This window comes from Pimephales promelas, chromosome 23 (genome assembly GCF_988280905.1).
Source record: "Pimephales promelas chromosome 23, fPimPro1.hap1.1, whole genome shotgun sequence".
Classification (NCBI taxonomy): Eukaryota; Metazoa; Chordata; class Actinopteri; order Cypriniformes; family Leuciscidae; genus Pimephales; species Pimephales promelas.
In genome coordinates this window covers 9,251,730-9,268,669 of record NC_142791.1, presented here as the reverse complement: position 1 = coordinate 9,268,669, position 16,940 = coordinate 9,251,730, and the positions used below count along the sequence as shown (strand labels likewise).

Here is a 16,940-nt window from a genome sequence, read left to right as displayed (position 1 = left end):
TCAGCAATGTTTTTCCCTTTTTGACATTTACTTTGAGAACTTAAAACAAATGTTTGAGATGGTCAAGTGGGAATTGTTTCATTCTGGGGCTAGTTTAAACTCACTTACAAAACCTTTAAATGAATATATAAACACTTATTTGTAGAAATCTGACAATGCTTACAATGGGCTATATGCACGCATAAATTCCGCATTTGACGCAAGGATGCTCGTCCATTTCCGGTTGTGGAGATTAAAGCGGAGGAAAACCGAGGAAAACGGGATTATGGCAGAGTCTTCAAAATTTACTGTCCTCCAGTCTTTGAAATGAAACGTACATACGTTTAGATGTAATTTTATAAATAGTTATATTTATTTAATATAATTTTAAAAAGAAGCATAAACACAACGAGGGGTGTCTGTTTTATCTGTTTTTGTGACTAACGTTTCTTTAGTATAACCATGGAGTATAAAATTCAATATAAATTCTCGGTATTGCATTGGACTCTACGATCGGCGGAAGTTATCGAGCATCCCTAATGCTTCACCGGAAATACCGCCGTGCATAGAGCCCATAACATGAACTTTAAAAGTTATTTATGCATTTCCTTTCCTACTGCAGTTTCAAAATAATAGAACTTGCATTGTACTTTAAATCCGAGCATCCCCATAACATTGATTTTAAAAGTTATTTTTATTATTTTATTTGTATTTCCCTTCAGCAGTTTTAATATAAATATGCATCATAGTATAACAAATTACATTTTATTTTATAGTAGATATCTCAAGTAAAAATTCAAACATCTTTTAACTACATCCATCAATCTGCGTTTCTATTATGTTGGTAATTTTCAAACGGCCCCTTGGCATGCAGAACATCTCTCCCTCTCTCTCACTCTCTCTCCCTCTCCCTCTCCCTCTCTCTCTCCCCACCCTGCCCAATTTCAGCTGAATTTAGGATGCCTTTGACCCAGCACTGGATATGCATATGAGAAAGAGGGTGAGACAGCGAGAGAGGGTCAGGGACAGACAGGAAGAGTGACTCAGAGAGTGTGTGTGTGTGAGAGAGAGAGAGAGAGAGAGAGAGAGAAAGAGAGAGAGAGAGAGAGAGAGAGAGAGACAGAGGAATAGAGAGAGTGCGCAAGGCTGAGGACAGATCAATGCATCTTTGTGCTTGCTGCCTCAGCAAGTGAAGGTGAGTGCAAATCAAAACAAATAAAAAGCATACGCCTCTGGAGAGAAGCAAACAGCCTCTGAGGGAGGATGATCACCGTCTGCGGAGAGCTAGAGGAGTGACTGTCAAGGCAGGTGCTGTTTCAACACAAGCTTCTGTGTGGATTTGAGTCATCTTAGTGTCTCTTCACTGCACCCACTTACTGGACAACAAGACCTCTTGTGGATACTGAAACCTACAGAAAAAAAAAAAATGCCTGCAACATGCCAGGAAGCTGTGAGGTTTGGGTCTCAGGATGTAACTGAAGGTAGGTGCTTGTGTATGTACAAAATAAAAGTCTATTGTTTGTGCTGTGGTCTTTATCTGACTTCTGCAGGATGTAACATTGATACTGATTAAAACTGGTTAGTTGTTGCGCCAGAATCGTGGCATAGCGGTTAGTGCATGAGCTGTGGCGATACTAGTTTGAATCCTGCTCGCAACATTTAATGATCCCATTTCCCTTTTTTTCTCACTGCAATAAAAGGCTGCGTGATTGTTGTGATTTCTGAAGGAAAGACTGTGAGTCTTGTGCTTCACGGACTACAATCTTTCCTAGACTGACTTCAGGCTGTTGACATGTGTGGTGCCACAGCCTGGTGCCACCCAGAGGGGTCAGCTTGACATCCACAACAGAACATCAAGAAAGAGAGATTCTAGGGGGAATGAACAGCAAGATGATCTGAAATGTTTGCACATTCAAGGCTGGGGGCTGAGGGAATGTGTGTGTGTGTTCGCTGGAAATGTGATGGCGAAACAGTAAGTGTTGACAGAAAGTGACGAGGTTTGGCTCACAGTCACAGTATAGTTTATTGTGACACTTCAAAATCCCATGATTCCATTTATTCATGTCATGATGATATATTTTTAAAATACATACATTCATACATACGTACATGACATGTTTGTTTTTTTATCATGGAGCACTTTACATTTTTGTAGCGTTTTACCTTGAGCCAACCTTTCACAAACCCTTCTGATTTTTCAAACTTTCTTTCATTCATTCTAAGTCTCCACACACTGAATAAAGATAGTGTAAAAAGTGAGTGACTGCAAATGTTTAATATATATATATATATATATATATATATATACTGTATATATTTAATAAATTAAATAGAACAAAATATTTATATGAAATATTATAAACAAATGTGTAAAATATATAAACATAGAACAAATAAAGTCACACACACACACACACACACACACACACACACACACACATATTTATATATATATACTGTATATTACACTGTTTGGTCTGTATCTTTATTAAGTGTGCAGAGCTGCAGACTATTTTTTTTTCAACTACAAGAAGCAATTCATGTACAACAAAGTGCAGTTTTTTGTGTTTTTGAAAACATATCCATTAAAAAAACATTATTATACATTACACTAGTATACATTAGATTGCGTATGATATTTAGCATCGTTAGCATCGTCACATAGGTGGAGTTCGCACATTCCTTTTGAGGACAATTGGTCCTTAAATTTACGCAAAATGACGCACACACATTTTTTATAACAGCCACTTATTAGAGTGGTTCATTAGAAAATTTACTGTCAGTTGCTGATTAACACCCTCTTTGTCAGCCAAATTATCAAGGTGCCCAAGGTGGGTTGAAAGAGAGAAAGGGCAGCCGAGCCTGGCTGGAGGGGCGCCAGGTGTAGGTGCGGAAAGGAGAGAAAGTCAGGTCAGGGCAGAACAAAACGTTTGTCAGTGTGTGAAATATTTAATTAGTCACACACACACACACACACACACACACACACACACACACACGCACTCGGGTTGACACAGTTTAACTCCGAGCAAACAGACAACGGTCTCTCTATATTTCTGGAAACTATGTATTAGTTTTGTGAATAGATAGAACAGAGGTAATGGAATCTGAATGTGTTAGAGCGCACTTTCACTCTCTTTCTCTCTCTCTGTTTGATATCACTCTGTTCTTTTGATTTCACCCTGCTCTCTCTCATCTTTTTGCTTTCTGTTTCAAATTGGATTCATCTGGTTTAGACAGGGAGGTCTTTTGTATATTCTATTTAAGGTCTTGTGCTCTGAAATCTGCACTGTTGTTACTGAAGCTTTGTAATTTTGTAATTTTATTATACAGTGTATGAAGCTTGAGGGTTTTTTTGTGCATCATACACCTCATAATAGATTGCACACCAATTGTACATTTTGTTTAATGTCTTGATATAATGTATTCATTTCAAAACTAACTGCAGGCAGTAGCAGATGGTTTATAGTTTTCAGTTTTTGTATGTGGGTCATTGTCAGAAAACAGTGCCATTTGTGCTACATGAATGTGTGTCCCCATGACTGACTAATGATGTCATTTACAGAATACTGAACTTAATCGCATTATCTGGTGGAATAGATTCTGAAAAGTATGCAATAAAAATAAAACTTTAATTTTATGTCATCTTTCATCCATATTACATTTAAATGGCTTATATAAAAAATGTTATGTAAATATATATTTGACTAACCTGAGTACATTAAAATTTTGCTTACACTATAGATTGTTTTTCGTAAAATAATTAATGCATTTCTGACATGTTTAAGACCATAGATATCCATAATAAAGGCAAGATGTCTTGACCGCGGAGGTCAATGGAGGTCGACGTCCGGAACTGGCGGCCATATTATCACAGGCAGCTCGCTCACTCGTAACAATGTGTTTTAATGGTGCATGTACTCTATAAATAACCATAACCGATAACCGATTTTCAAGCGGTTTGGTTTGTTCTAAACGTCAGAGATGTAGTTATGACACTGCATACTTATAAATTATATATAATAAAATAGATAATCATCCAGAATTATAGCCACGCTAATAACGTCTGTAATAAACCAAACCGTTTTTAAATCCGTCAAGATTTCACCGAGATAAGAGTATTTGTGTTAGTGCTGATCACTCACCTTATACACCAGGAACCACAGAGCCCGCCAGAAAGCTTGCCCGTTACAAGATGGCTGCCGGTGATGACGATAGAGACTCCGCCGTAAGACATCTAGCCTTTATTATGGATATCTATGTTTAAGACAGTGAAATCATAACACATTATTCAAACAGAGAGCGATTTCTCTTAAAGTCCTCATTTTTATTTATTTTATGTTTATACTTATACTGTCCTCATCAAGTTCAATCTTTCTATGTCATGGGGAAAAAAACATATTTTTAACAGATAAATATTTTACTTGGCAAAAAGCATAAAATATTTGATATAGTTAATTACTAACATTTTTTTTTCACATTCAACCCCAAAACATTTTGAATTAAACTGGGTTGACACAAAAGAGAAGAAAAATCTCATTAATCGTACAATTAATATAATTTTCTGAGAATTATTTTTTTTTTGTCCTGAAAACAGACTATTTTTTTACCTTTTTTTAGAGCAAGAATGGCACAGTACGGAGCCCCTCTAGTCCCACTTTGGTAAAAAAAAATAATTATAACTATCTTCTGGCCACAAGATAGTAACTCGTGGCCTCAAGATAGTAACTCGTGGCCACAAGATACTAACTCGTGGCCACCAGATAGTAACTCGTGGCCTCAAGATACTAACTCGTGGCCTCAAGATAGTAACTCGTGGCCTCAAGATAGTAACTCGTGGCCACAAGATACTAACTCGTGGGCACAAGATAGTAACTCGTGGCCACAAGATACTAACTCGTGGCCACAAGATAGTAACTCGTGGCCTCAAGATAGTAACTCGTGGCCTCAAGATACTAACTCGTGGCCTCAAGATAGTAACTCGTGGCCACAAGATAGTAACTCGTGGCCTCAAGATAGAGTTAGTATCTCGAGGCCACGAGTTACTATCTCGAGGCCACGAGTTAGTATCTCGTGGCCACGAGTTAGTATCTTGAGGCCACGAGTTACTATCTTGAGGCCACGAGTTACTATCTTGAGGCCACGAGTTACTATCTTGAGGCCACAAGATAGTTATAATTAATTTTTTTTTTACCAAAGTGGGACTAGAGGGGCTCCGTAGCACAGTTTTTATTTTAGTTTTTTTTTTTTTCAAAATGACTCATGTATCAGGTTTTTTTGTTTGTTTTTTGCAGTCCAAATAACATTCATTACTATTCACCTTTTGTCTGCCTTTTTCAGTCTTTTTTACTTTCAAGAGTTCTCTTTCTCCTTCCACCTCAGGTGCACCATAGTGGTCAAATGCATTGATTTCTACTCAAGTCTGCCTGGACCAGTTATACTTGAGATGGGTAGACGGGCAGCTGATCACACCACTCCGGTGCCAGTTCTCGGAGAGCCCGCCCTTGTGGGCACACGTGTCTGGAGGACCGTGGCAAATGGGACCAGTAGCATGGCGGCCCTCACACTGACTCAGCACTGTAACGTCGGTGTTCAGACATCACCTGCAATGAGAAACAACCAACTGCATCTGGGTGTGAAACATAGGGACACTGGTAGAAATCAATCAGAAAAAACAGTGATAATGCCACCTAATGGCAACATCCTAAATGAGGCTGGTAAAAAGGAAGAAATAACAAGAAGTATCATTATTAAACGAAGAAGCCTAGAGGCTAAAATAAAAAAGGGTGTGACCTTTGAGGGGATGGAGAGGGATATTTGTAAAAGCATCAGGGAAGAAGTGCAGTGCCATAACCGTCCAATCAGAACCAGTCCTCCGTTAAGAGGTGTGGCTAACAGCAGGCTAAAACCGAGACGGAATTGTCACTTCACCAACGGGAGTGTGGTTGACTCTGAGGTAATGGGCGGGATCAGCAGCGACATCAGTGAAGGGAAAGAGTCTACAACTGGACAGAAAAAAACTGTCCCTCTCCATTCACCTCCTATTAGACCTCTCTTGACCTTCTGCAGCACTTGTGGAGGCAGGCAGAATTCAGCATCTCCTGGACTCCACAGCCAATCCAGGTTGATTTCGCCTCCAACTTCTGCTGGTTCTCTAGGACTCCAATCAAGACATTCATCTCCTTTTTACCCTGGGAGTGACGTGCAGAAATACACGCAGATAGAAAAGCACGCCGACCGCAGTGTTACACAGTCAGAGCAGCACCCCATGAGCCCTAACCTTCATTCTTATCTCAACATGAATATAAACAAGGAATGGCCATTATCTCTGCTGCCTGCTCAGCAGAGTGAGGCATCAAACCTCACTAATCATCACGCAGTCAATAGGGAATCTAGAGCTGACACACACATTAATCATACCGGTTGTTCATCAGCTCTAAATACACACATGCTCACTGTTACCATTAAAGAGGATAGAGCTGCGACAAAGGCCGTAAACACACTCTTGAATGCTAACAAACCTCACAGCTCTTGTCCCCGCAGACCTGTATCTCTCAACCCTCCCCAAACACACAAAAACAGCCCAACTGAGAAGTCATCATCCACACAGGTGACAAGTACCAGAATACCACATGCAAGCTCCCACTTTAGATCATCTCACCAGCTAAACCCTGATGAGAAACGTTCTAATCAAGTAAACCAAGCTCCACCCACACACTCAGAGCCTACCCAGACACAAAATAAAACACACATCAAACCTTTGCAAACTACTTTGAAACAACAGATATTCCCCCAAACTAGCACACCACAGATCTCCAAACCTCAAAACGGCAATTGCTCGCGAATGAATCAGACAAGTACACTTTCTAAATCTCCTACCTGTTTTCATTTACATTCAAATGTTAAACACCAAACTATAGTGCAGAGTTGTGTGAATGAAGGTGTCATATCCCCCACCGCTTCAAACCTTCACAGACAGGTTCAATTCCCTAATGGATTAGAGTCCAAGTTTGACATGCACACTAAACCATCAATGTGCTCACACACAAATTTCGGCATTAAACCTCAGAGCGGGACGCAAATCTGTGCTGACACAGAGTCAGAATCCTCACCCTCGGATTCACGTTTGCATTTTGCGCTGGCAACGCACACACATAAACTCTCAGGGCCTCATGGTGAATCACGTCACGCGTCGATACACACCGACACTCTTTCGCCCGCCGACACGCACAAGCAAGCTTCCCACACATCCACTCAGCGAATAAACACCAGTGGAACATCACTGCAGGGTATATCCGCACATAAAGACGCACTGTCACATCCTTATCTTGAGTCAAAGAGCCAAAATGACACTCGCTTGTTTTCACATGCCCCGAATATGTCAACTCATCACAAAGCAACACTTACAACGCAAACAATCAACCATCAGAACCTCTCAAATGCATTTACCACCACTCAGACTGAGGTGGAGGTGCAAACGTACACCAAAGAATGTTCTCAAACTACCCCCGGGGTCAAAGTAGCCTCGCCCACTTTGTGTGTTCATTCGAAAACGCCACATAAACAGACGGAGCCTACAGTGTTCAGACGCTCTGTCCTGAATCAGCTTAATAATGACACTCTTGAGTCCTCATTACTCGCCATCACTTCCGCTAGAGCTTTTCCTCAAGCTAAAACACTCAATGGGAATGAGTTTAAGTCTTGGAATGACACAGAGTCAAAGAAACAAACTGAAATGAAGGCAGCAGAACCCGAACGTCAAATGATCAATGGCTCGCAACACTTTCTTCAGCCTCCAAACAAACCACCTCCTTCTGTGACTCATACCTGTCGACCTCCCAAACCTTCTTCTGCACCTCCGCAAGCGCCAACTTTTAAATACATAATGGGAGGCAGTGAAAACAGAAGCCTGAATGTGGCCTCCAACCAAAACTCACCTCTGACCCCCTCAGGCACTTTGCCTAAGCAGCACTCACAAAATGGCGGGAATCTCCAGAACTCAAAAACACAAATGGAAACTCATTCTGAAGCAGTTGGGTCTGTCTCAAATGAACACTGTTCCCTAGCGCACGACCATCCGGCTTCTGCGGTCCGGTTGCTGCCTGCATCGCCTCACTGGGGCAGTCGTCGGGACCCTAAGCACAGACTAGAGATGGTAGAGGAGAGTCTGCAATCTAACAAGGAAAGAGTCACAACTCTTCTCAACTGCATCCAGGACCTGGAGATGAGTCACGCACTCAGCAAAGGGTGAGAGACCGAGTTATTCAAAATTTAGCAGATAATAGACAAGTGTGACTGGCGTGCTGGATGTGTTAAAGGTAATTGTGAGAAATTCTCAGAGCGGAGAGGCTGGAAAAGAAGGTTGTCGTGGTTTAATTTGATGTACATTTGGTTTTTATATCCAAGCGTAGGTCAATAAGGGCTGTAAATGAGCTCTAAATGCATTTATGGATGTGAGTGCAAGGCCAAAGGCATGCTAAAACAAAACTTTTTAAAATCATTTTCCTTGCATGTTTTCTGTTTATGTAGTCGGAGATGTTTTCAGACTGGCCAAGACCTTAGTGACTGTTCCACCTGTCAGAAGACTGCATGTGCTGTCTACAGGTGAGAGCACCCAGTGAGACTACCAACCATTTTAAAGAGATATGCTGCAGTTACGCCATAATTACCATGATTTTATGATGACAACACATTAATGAGGACGTGAAGGCTTTTTATAAGTTAAAATCTTGTAATTACGGTAATTACGACATTGTGTAATTACCGTATTACCTATAGTTCCCCCAAAATTCCTGTCATAATTTACTCACCCTCATGTCATTCCAAACCTGTAAGACTTCTTTCTTCTGTGAAACACAAAGTAAGATATTTTGACAAATGTTAATTTATTTATTTATTTTCTATAAAAGTCAATGGGGTCCAATGTTGGACCCCAACGTTCTTATCTTATCTTCTTTTGTGAAGGAATATCACAAGAAGGAATGACATACAGGCTTGGAACGAAAAGCGGGTGAGTAAATGATGACTGAGTAAATTTTCAATTTTGGGTGAACTATCCCTTTAAGCATGTGTGTCTTCCAGTTTGATACGATTAGATTCAAATTATATTTCTTTCCATAGATACAATATTTTCTTCTACTTAGAATATAAAGAAATTCAATAGTTTTATTATTAATAATGTATGGATAATGAGAGAAAATAACAGACAAAAAAACACATTTGACTTTATATGACTTTTTACATATACATTACATATCTGTACAGTATGTGATGTATATGGAATAAAATAAACTGTTATTCTATTTATTTTATTTTTTGTGTTACAGTTTCCTCAAAAATGAAGCAGCACAAGTGTTGTCATCAGTGACAATAATAATAAATGTATATTTGTATATTTGAATGTTTAACAGATCGTGTGATACTGAGGAAAGGACTGGAGTAATGATGCTGAAAATGCAGCTTTGTCATCACATGAAAAAATTGCATATTATAGTAGAAAACAGTTATTTAAAATTATAATAATAGGCCTAATTCACAATATTATTGTTTTTACTAAAAAAAAAAAAAAACTTAGTGACCCCAAGCTTTTGACCAATAATGTAAATGTAAATCATTTCAAAGGGAAAAATAACTATGAAGCATGAACTATGAGAAATAAGTAACTTGAAATGCTTTCGTTTCTATCACTCTACCTTTTCTCTTCTCTCTCTCTCCCCCACTTTTACTCACTCTTTGGGCTAGTGTGGAGTATGACTTCCGGAAACAGGAAAGACGATTCAAGGAGCTCTTCCAGAGTCTGTGTCATCAATCCCCAGAGAGGAGAGAAGGATACGAAGAATCTCTTTCTTTACTCACCTTACTCATTCAGAATCACAAATTACACCAGCTAAATGCCAACATTATGACCCAAAGTCAGACTCAAAATCAGCCTCAGATTATTTCTCAGATTCAGTGCCGAATCCAGGCTCAGTCTCAAATTCAAACTCATTCGCCATCACAGATTCAGTCTCGGCCTCAGGCTCAGCCACAGATTACATCTCAGATTCAGCCTCAGATCGAATCTCAGGATCAGATTATATATCAGATTCAATCTCAGACTGAGAATATCCCTCAGATTCAGTCTCAGGCTCACCCAGAGAATCAGTGCCTGTTCAAGGCCAAAATCAAGAGGAAGAAATTATACAGGAAGCTGTTCGGCTGGCTGCCACACAAAGTTCAAACAAAATGACTACGTCATGCCAAGAATCTGATTTTCATGCATGACTTTCAACCCTCTGGTATGCGGAGTCACTACTCCTTTTGGTCGTAATGCAGTCTGAAGACTGACATATTTTATGGAATGGAGCAATATTTAATGGCATTCTGTGACTGTGAACTGTCAAGGATTTTGAACTATGAAACTAGTTTTCCTTGACAAATGCAATTGCACAAGATTTACTTTAAAAATGTATTCTAAGTTCCCTACAGTTACAATGAACAATATGCTTGCCTTGACTAGACATGAAGGGTTTTGCACTTAAGATGCTTTTTTAGGACATGACATGATGAGGACACACATCACTTCCTTTTTGATCTTCCAAATGGACAGCTATCATCTGTTAAAGCCAGAGGACTGTGATGGGAGTGACATATGGAGCTTCATTGGCTGAATTATTGCTAAATAAACCACAGATTAAAGGTTATGCAAAAAAAGATGGGTGTTCTGTCTCTTTTCTTCTAAATCAACAAGATTTAGAAACAAGATTTATGCCCAAACATAATTTATTTTCTGTTAATAATTTATTCACTGTTAATTTATGTATGTTATTTACATACATAATTTCGTTTACTGTTTTGAGTGTTTGCGTTGGGAATCTGTTCAATTTGTCAAATTTCTTTGCACCTCCATGATGTGTGAGCGTTAGTTCAACTTAAAATGAATTTCCAGAAACTTATTTTAAGATTGTTTATTAACAAAATTAATAAGTGGAAATAAAATTAATAAGGAAATTAAAATGTTATATGGTCAAATAACTGTATTGCTACAATCTTACATCACAAAAACTGTCATTGCAGGAAATTATGTCACCAGCATTGAAATTGTTACAGTTTCAATTTCAACGTTTTTGGAAATACTTTGATATAATACACTTTATTCACAATTATAATATAATACACTTTATTCACAATTATTATATCCACATCTATATAAATAAATATATAACTTGTGGCACTTTTTTATCTTTTGTCAAAGATATCCTGTTAATTTAATTTTAAAGGGGGGGGGGGGGGGGCACTTTTTACAAGATGTATTATAATTATAAAGTGTCCCTAGAATGTGTTGGTGATTTTTTTTTAGCTCAAAATATCCCACAAACAATGTATTATACCATGTATAATGAGGTTGCGAACTGCAACCAACAGAAGTTACAGAGGCTGACAGGAAAAGATTAGCCAAGAAAAGAGTAGCCAAGCAATGAGGTTTTTTTTTACCAAAGATAAATTAAGAAATTAATTAAAATCATTGACTAATTTTTAAAACCTGTCATTAAAGGAGAACTCCGGTAAATGTTAACATTGAGCTAATTTCTTTGTACATTTTTAGTGCTGTCAGTACAGACAAAAACAACAAAAATCGGTTTTGCCTAAACCGTGTTATACTCTTTTTAAAATTAGCACCCTGTTGACTTCAATAGGGCAAGTTCTAAACCTGCTTTTAGCCTCTTAACATCATTGATTTGTTATTACAAGTGCACAGCCATGTGAATGGTGTTATTAAAGCTACACTGTGTAACTCTTTTAGTTTATTCTTGGCTAAAAACACTTAGTTCTTTCAAAAATATATGTGCTCATTAATGTATATTTACTTTGTTCAAGTAATAAAGTATTCTCGTGAGTGTATAATATGCCATTGAAAATACATACGGGTAAGGGGTTCTACTGTCGGTCGCCGTGTTGCCCCTCCATCTTGAAAGTACATTAGCCAAAGAGGGACATACCCGTAATTCAAGCTTCGCCTTTCGCGTTTACGTTTGAGTTAACAATCATGGACGAGGTCGAACTGGAAGCCATGTCAATCTTGGACTACATTGGCCACCGAGTTAAAACGAAATCGGAATTGAGAGGAACAGAAACTAATATTCACTGGATGGGCATATACCTTTTCACCGCTAGATGGGGGTAAAAATCACACAGTGTAGCTTTAAGAGTGACCACGGTCAATCTGACTACAGTAGATGAAGATATTAATAAAAATGATGTTAATTCAGCCAGCTCACATACCTGTATTCTGTTTTTGGTCGAAGTCCACAGTAGTCGATTGTCCAGTTTGCGCGCGATCATTGGTAAATGATGTTCAACATCTGATTCGGATGAACTATCCATTTGAGCTGATATTCTCAGAACACCGAGCCCGTTTTCATCCCAAGGCGAGCCGGTTGGTACAGCGCTTTTGCCAACGCATAGACATCCAACGCACATGGCAACCTTTAGCGTCAAATGAGATGCAGATATATATGGGGCAGAAGGTGCCTCCTAGTGGTCTAACCCTAACCCTACCCCATACCTAAACCTACCATAACCGAAGCATCTCATTTGACGCTAAAGGGTGCCATGTGCATTGGATGTCTATGCTTTGGCAAAAGTGTCGTATATGAAGCCTTGGGATGAGAATGCGTTGGGAACACCACACAGCACCGTCATCGGCTGACAGCTGACAGTCTCCACTGTTGCTTAGTTATCAAGGATCGCTAAAATTGACGGGTCAGTTTTAAAATTGTTAAAATTGACCGGAGTTCTCCTTCAACAGACATTTCAACTGTACATTTCTTACGAGAAATTTTCTTGCTTTCCATGACATTTAAAAATATGACTAAGGCAATTTTAAATGTATATCCAATCGACTATCCTGAGGAGAGACAGGCGAGCCGGTTGGTCTGAAAGCAATCAGCTTCACTCCTGGCTCTCCCAAAGGGAAGTGGACTCATGCTTCAGGTCTCCAAAGCCCTAAACAATCTGTGGCCTAACAGGCTTTCTTAAAAGACTTTGAAAGTCAAACAATGTAGGAAGAGCGTGGCGAAGCATGAAGAACCTATGATGAATTAAAAGTTTGGCTGCCCGACACACTCATGCCTTTATATGTAGAAGCAAATACACTCCAGAGCTATTCATGCCCTGGTAGCTTCCTTTGATTAACAAGCTGTTGCCAGGGGCGATGCACTATTTTGGACTAGATTCTGCCTTAAAAAAATGAATCTCTGTAGTGCAAGTAAAGTGACAGGAGCCCCAAATGTCAGCATCTCTCCACAGCTCTGGAGGGGTTGGGTTGTCCCTCCATGCCAAAGAGCAAGTGGACCTCACAGCCAGCCCCCGTACAAGAGAACGAGAGCCATTGCCATACGCTCTGGCTCTGGAACAAAACAAACCAGTAAGGGCAGCATTACTAAGAAAGGATGGGATCAGTGCATGCATGTTTGTCAGCAAGATTAGGTCACTTTCATAATTTTGTGCTAGTGAAGTTGAATCTTTCATTTGCATGTACTGTATAATGTATGGTGTAGTTAAAAAAAATTAATTATTTAGTGTCTGCTTCCAGCCTGTGGTGTGTTTAAAGGCCATGTGCTAACACAAGTGCGCTAGTTGAATGCTAACACAATCCCTGACATATTTGAGACTAAAAAGTGTGACACTTCTAGATATAACTTCCAGATAATTCTACATAAAGAATTAATTTAGGAATTTATTTTTTGACGGTATACTATAGCTTGGGCTCTCTGTCGCCATCTTTGGTTTAAACATAAAATTGCGAATACATATGCACACAATTACAACATAAAAATATTGTAACATAGTAATATTGTACCTTTTTGTTCAGTACTGTTCGAGAAAATATGAACATCAAGTCCGCCTTTCTCTCTTCGGCTTTATTGTCTCTACATCTCTTCTTACTCATTCCTCTCATTTGCCTTCTCTCTCTCTCTCTAGTCTCAAAAGTAGAACAGCCCATTCCTATCACTTCTCCTTAAAAAGGAAGCAAGCGTGTCTCTGTAACTCAGATGGAGGAGGCTGGAGATAATGTGTGACGGGCTGTATTCTCTCTGACCCCTCCCAGGGGAGCTCGTGTTTTAGTTGGGGTGGGAAAACTCTCCATTGTTCTCCCGGTGGGGTTGTCTAGAGGCGGGGTGCAGATCGGAGTATCTCTGGAGATATAAGGTCGATGTTTCGTAAGATGAAAATATGATATGACAGATTGCAGTGAAGGGCCACATCTTACACACTTAGCTCTACATGCACAGAAACTGACAGGCTATAATATGTATATAATAATACCAAAAATGGTCAAATACAATCACAAACAAATAGTCATCTCAATGAAGGGGCTGACCTGAAATCAGTCAGCTCACTAAATATCTCGCTGCTGCTCTAAATATCTTGACATATTCAAGGAGAGATCCTGACAGGCAGAGGGGATGATGATAGCTTAGTGCTCACGGCTCCAAGCTGTTTCCGGAGAGGTTGTTCTTTGTGTGCCAAAGTTGCTAAGACGTTAGGATGAACTATCAGTTTAAGAGCCAATGAAATCACAGTCCTGCTGTATCACCGTTTTGCCCCTGAACAAGACATTTAACCTCATGCTGCTTCAGGGGAATGTGTCAGACCAGCATAGGTCACTTTGGATAAAACCATCTGTTTAGATTCCTTACGTGTTTTATGGTAACAAGGTCCAAAATAAATTCACCCTTGTTACTATTTTTAGGCTGCAGTTGACATTTGATTCACAAAAGGAAAAAAAAAAAATCAATAAAATCCATGATTTTAAGGCAGGTTGAACTGGCCTATAGTGGACTTATTTTTTCAGATCTTGCAAGTAAATAGTCATTTAACTTTTTCTGAAAGAAAGAAATTAATATTTTATTTAGCAAGGTTGTATTACATTGATCAAAAGGACAGTAAAGACATTTATAATGTTGCAAAATATTTCTATTTCAAATAAAAGCTGCTCTTGAGAACTTTAACTTGTCTAACTCTGGTTCACTATGGTAAGCCTATTATAAGTGTTTATATTTTAGACCCAGCAGGGATTGTTTTCACAAGAAATCATATGCATACTTACGTCCTTTGCCCGTGCTTGTCTCGTTATATCCGTAAATAGAGAAAAGTTGCTCCGTCTACTTTGATGGACGCATGGTTTGGGAATCGCATTGGTCTATACTGGGTAAACAAACCTAGTGTTGCCGTCACGGGAGCTTGCTGGTAAAAGGATTCGTACAATCCGCACCAGAAAACGGTCTTTAACACATCGTCGGTCTAGTTTACCAGATTACAAAGTTCAAGGAATCTACCCACATAGTCTTCAGTTGGGCAGTCATCCTGGAAACTAAGTGATTCAAACAGTGAAGACTGGTGATAATGAGGGACAGGCTGGTAAGTGAGGGAGTGAATACAGGTGTGGAGAGGAGGAGGATTCTGGGAAGTGTAGTGAAGATAGAAGGACAGACTGGTGCAGACGAAGACTGTGACACTATTGCACTATGTACCATTCACCATGTAGAAAATAGTAATTGTGTGACCAAGTGACTGATTTTAGCTACAGCTTCAGAGTCTGTTTAAAATGTATGGAGTAGGAGACTTTAGATAGAGAGCATTTTATTGGACAGAAAAAAATCTAATGAGAGTTGAAGTGCAGATGTCATCAAAATCATTGATAAATATTGGTGGAAGTGAGAAACTGTTTTAAACTTTTATAAATGCAATTTTTGTCATTGTTTTGAAGCAAACTAACTCATAGATTACAGTAAGACTAACATATACAAAAAGTTTGAATTTTTATTTCATGGCAACTTTTTTTAAACTGTTTTCAATAATTATAATAAGAAGAGCAGCAACTCATCATATTAGAAAGATTTCTGAAGGATCATGTGACACTGAAGACTGGAGTAATGATGCTGAAAATTCAGCTTTGACATCACAGGGATAAATTACATTTTCATATATTAAAATAGAAAACTCACAATGTTATTGTGTATGTTTGATCAATTAAAAGCCTTCTTGAGAGGCTTCAAAAACATTTAAACGTCTTCCAGACCACAACATTTTGAACAATAATGTATTTTTAGGGATGTCAAAGTTAATGTGTATTTATTAGATATTCAATATATAATATATATATGAAATATGTTTAGTAATTTTTTGCATGGACTTTTTACATGTAAAATTACTCTTTTATTCTGCTAAGTTTTATTATATTGGAAGCTAGAAGCTCTTCATCCGTGTCTTACTGTGCAGAAATTGACTTTGTAAACTTAGGTTTTTCGAAAGATGGACTTTACCTTTTTAGCAGCACCAAACTGAATTTAAAAAAAGAGATTTTGCACTCGTTTCCCCATTTTGCAGACATTGTTTGGACAGCATTGACTGAGCAATTTCGCTGTGTCGATCTGCACAAACAAATGAGAATAGCAGAAAGAGCCAAAGAACCAGTTTTTATACTTTTTGAGGAAATCAACTTTCAAACGGCTTACGTAAATTTGTCTCCGCGCATTAAGCGAGGAATGGGAGAAACTATTTTAACTTCTAAAAAATTACACACATCACCTCAGAGGAACAATTTCTTTGACAGAAGCTTTGCTTGCAAAGAGAAACTTTGGTTCTCTTTAACAAGGCATCGGATACAGAAGAATGTATCTCAATAACAGCTTCAAAGTTAAACAACCACCAAAGGAGTCACCAGATACATTACCCGAAAAGAAATTCGCTCTTCTCTCACCATTGTTAAAAGCCTTTCATTTATTAACTGGGAATATTCCATCATGATGGAACAACAAACAAAAAGCCAAGAGACTTGATATTGTGTCGACGACTTTGTTTCAATGTTTGCTCTCTGTCTTTATATCAGCTCGATTCAGCTGTTCATCTTTGCAGTCCATTGTTTGAGCGGTACAAGGGGTCGTGGAGTTCTGGAGTTGCTAGGTGACTCTGGACAG

The 16,940-nt window shown here is 38.8% G+C and overlaps 1 protein-coding gene and 1 long non-coding RNA gene across 3 annotated transcripts; one reads left to right on the top strand and one right to left on the bottom strand.

Annotated features, from left to right (window-relative positions):
• Window positions 1–4,124: 4,124 nt before the first annotated feature.
• On the bottom strand, window positions 4,125–15,325 carry LOC148969394 (uncharacterized). The gene is made up of 3 exons (XR_016149419.1): window positions 15,071–15,325; window positions 5,300–5,582; window positions 4,125–4,236 (listed from the first exon to the last, which is right to left on the bottom strand). It is a non-coding gene; the product is annotated as an uncharacterized LOC148969394 (long non-coding RNA).
• On the top strand, window positions 5,426–10,723 carry LOC120482340 (uncharacterized). 2 transcript variants are annotated; one of them, XM_089126083.1, is made up of 4 exons: window positions 5,426–8,226; window positions 8,509–8,583; window positions 8,944–8,989; window positions 9,721–9,829. In XM_089126083.1, the coding sequence occupies exons 1-4, from the start codon at window positions 5,426–5,428 to the stop codon at window positions 9,730–9,732; spliced, it is 2,934 nt and encodes a 977-aa protein (XP_088982209.1). In that variant the 3' UTR covers window positions 9,733–9,829. The 2 variants fall into 2 exon arrangements, with proteins under 2 accessions (XP_088982209.1, XP_088982208.1); XM_089126082.1 differs by lacking the exon at window positions 8,944–8,989 and having other exon boundaries at window positions 9,721–10,723.
• Window positions 15,326–16,940: the final 1,615 nt, after the last annotated feature.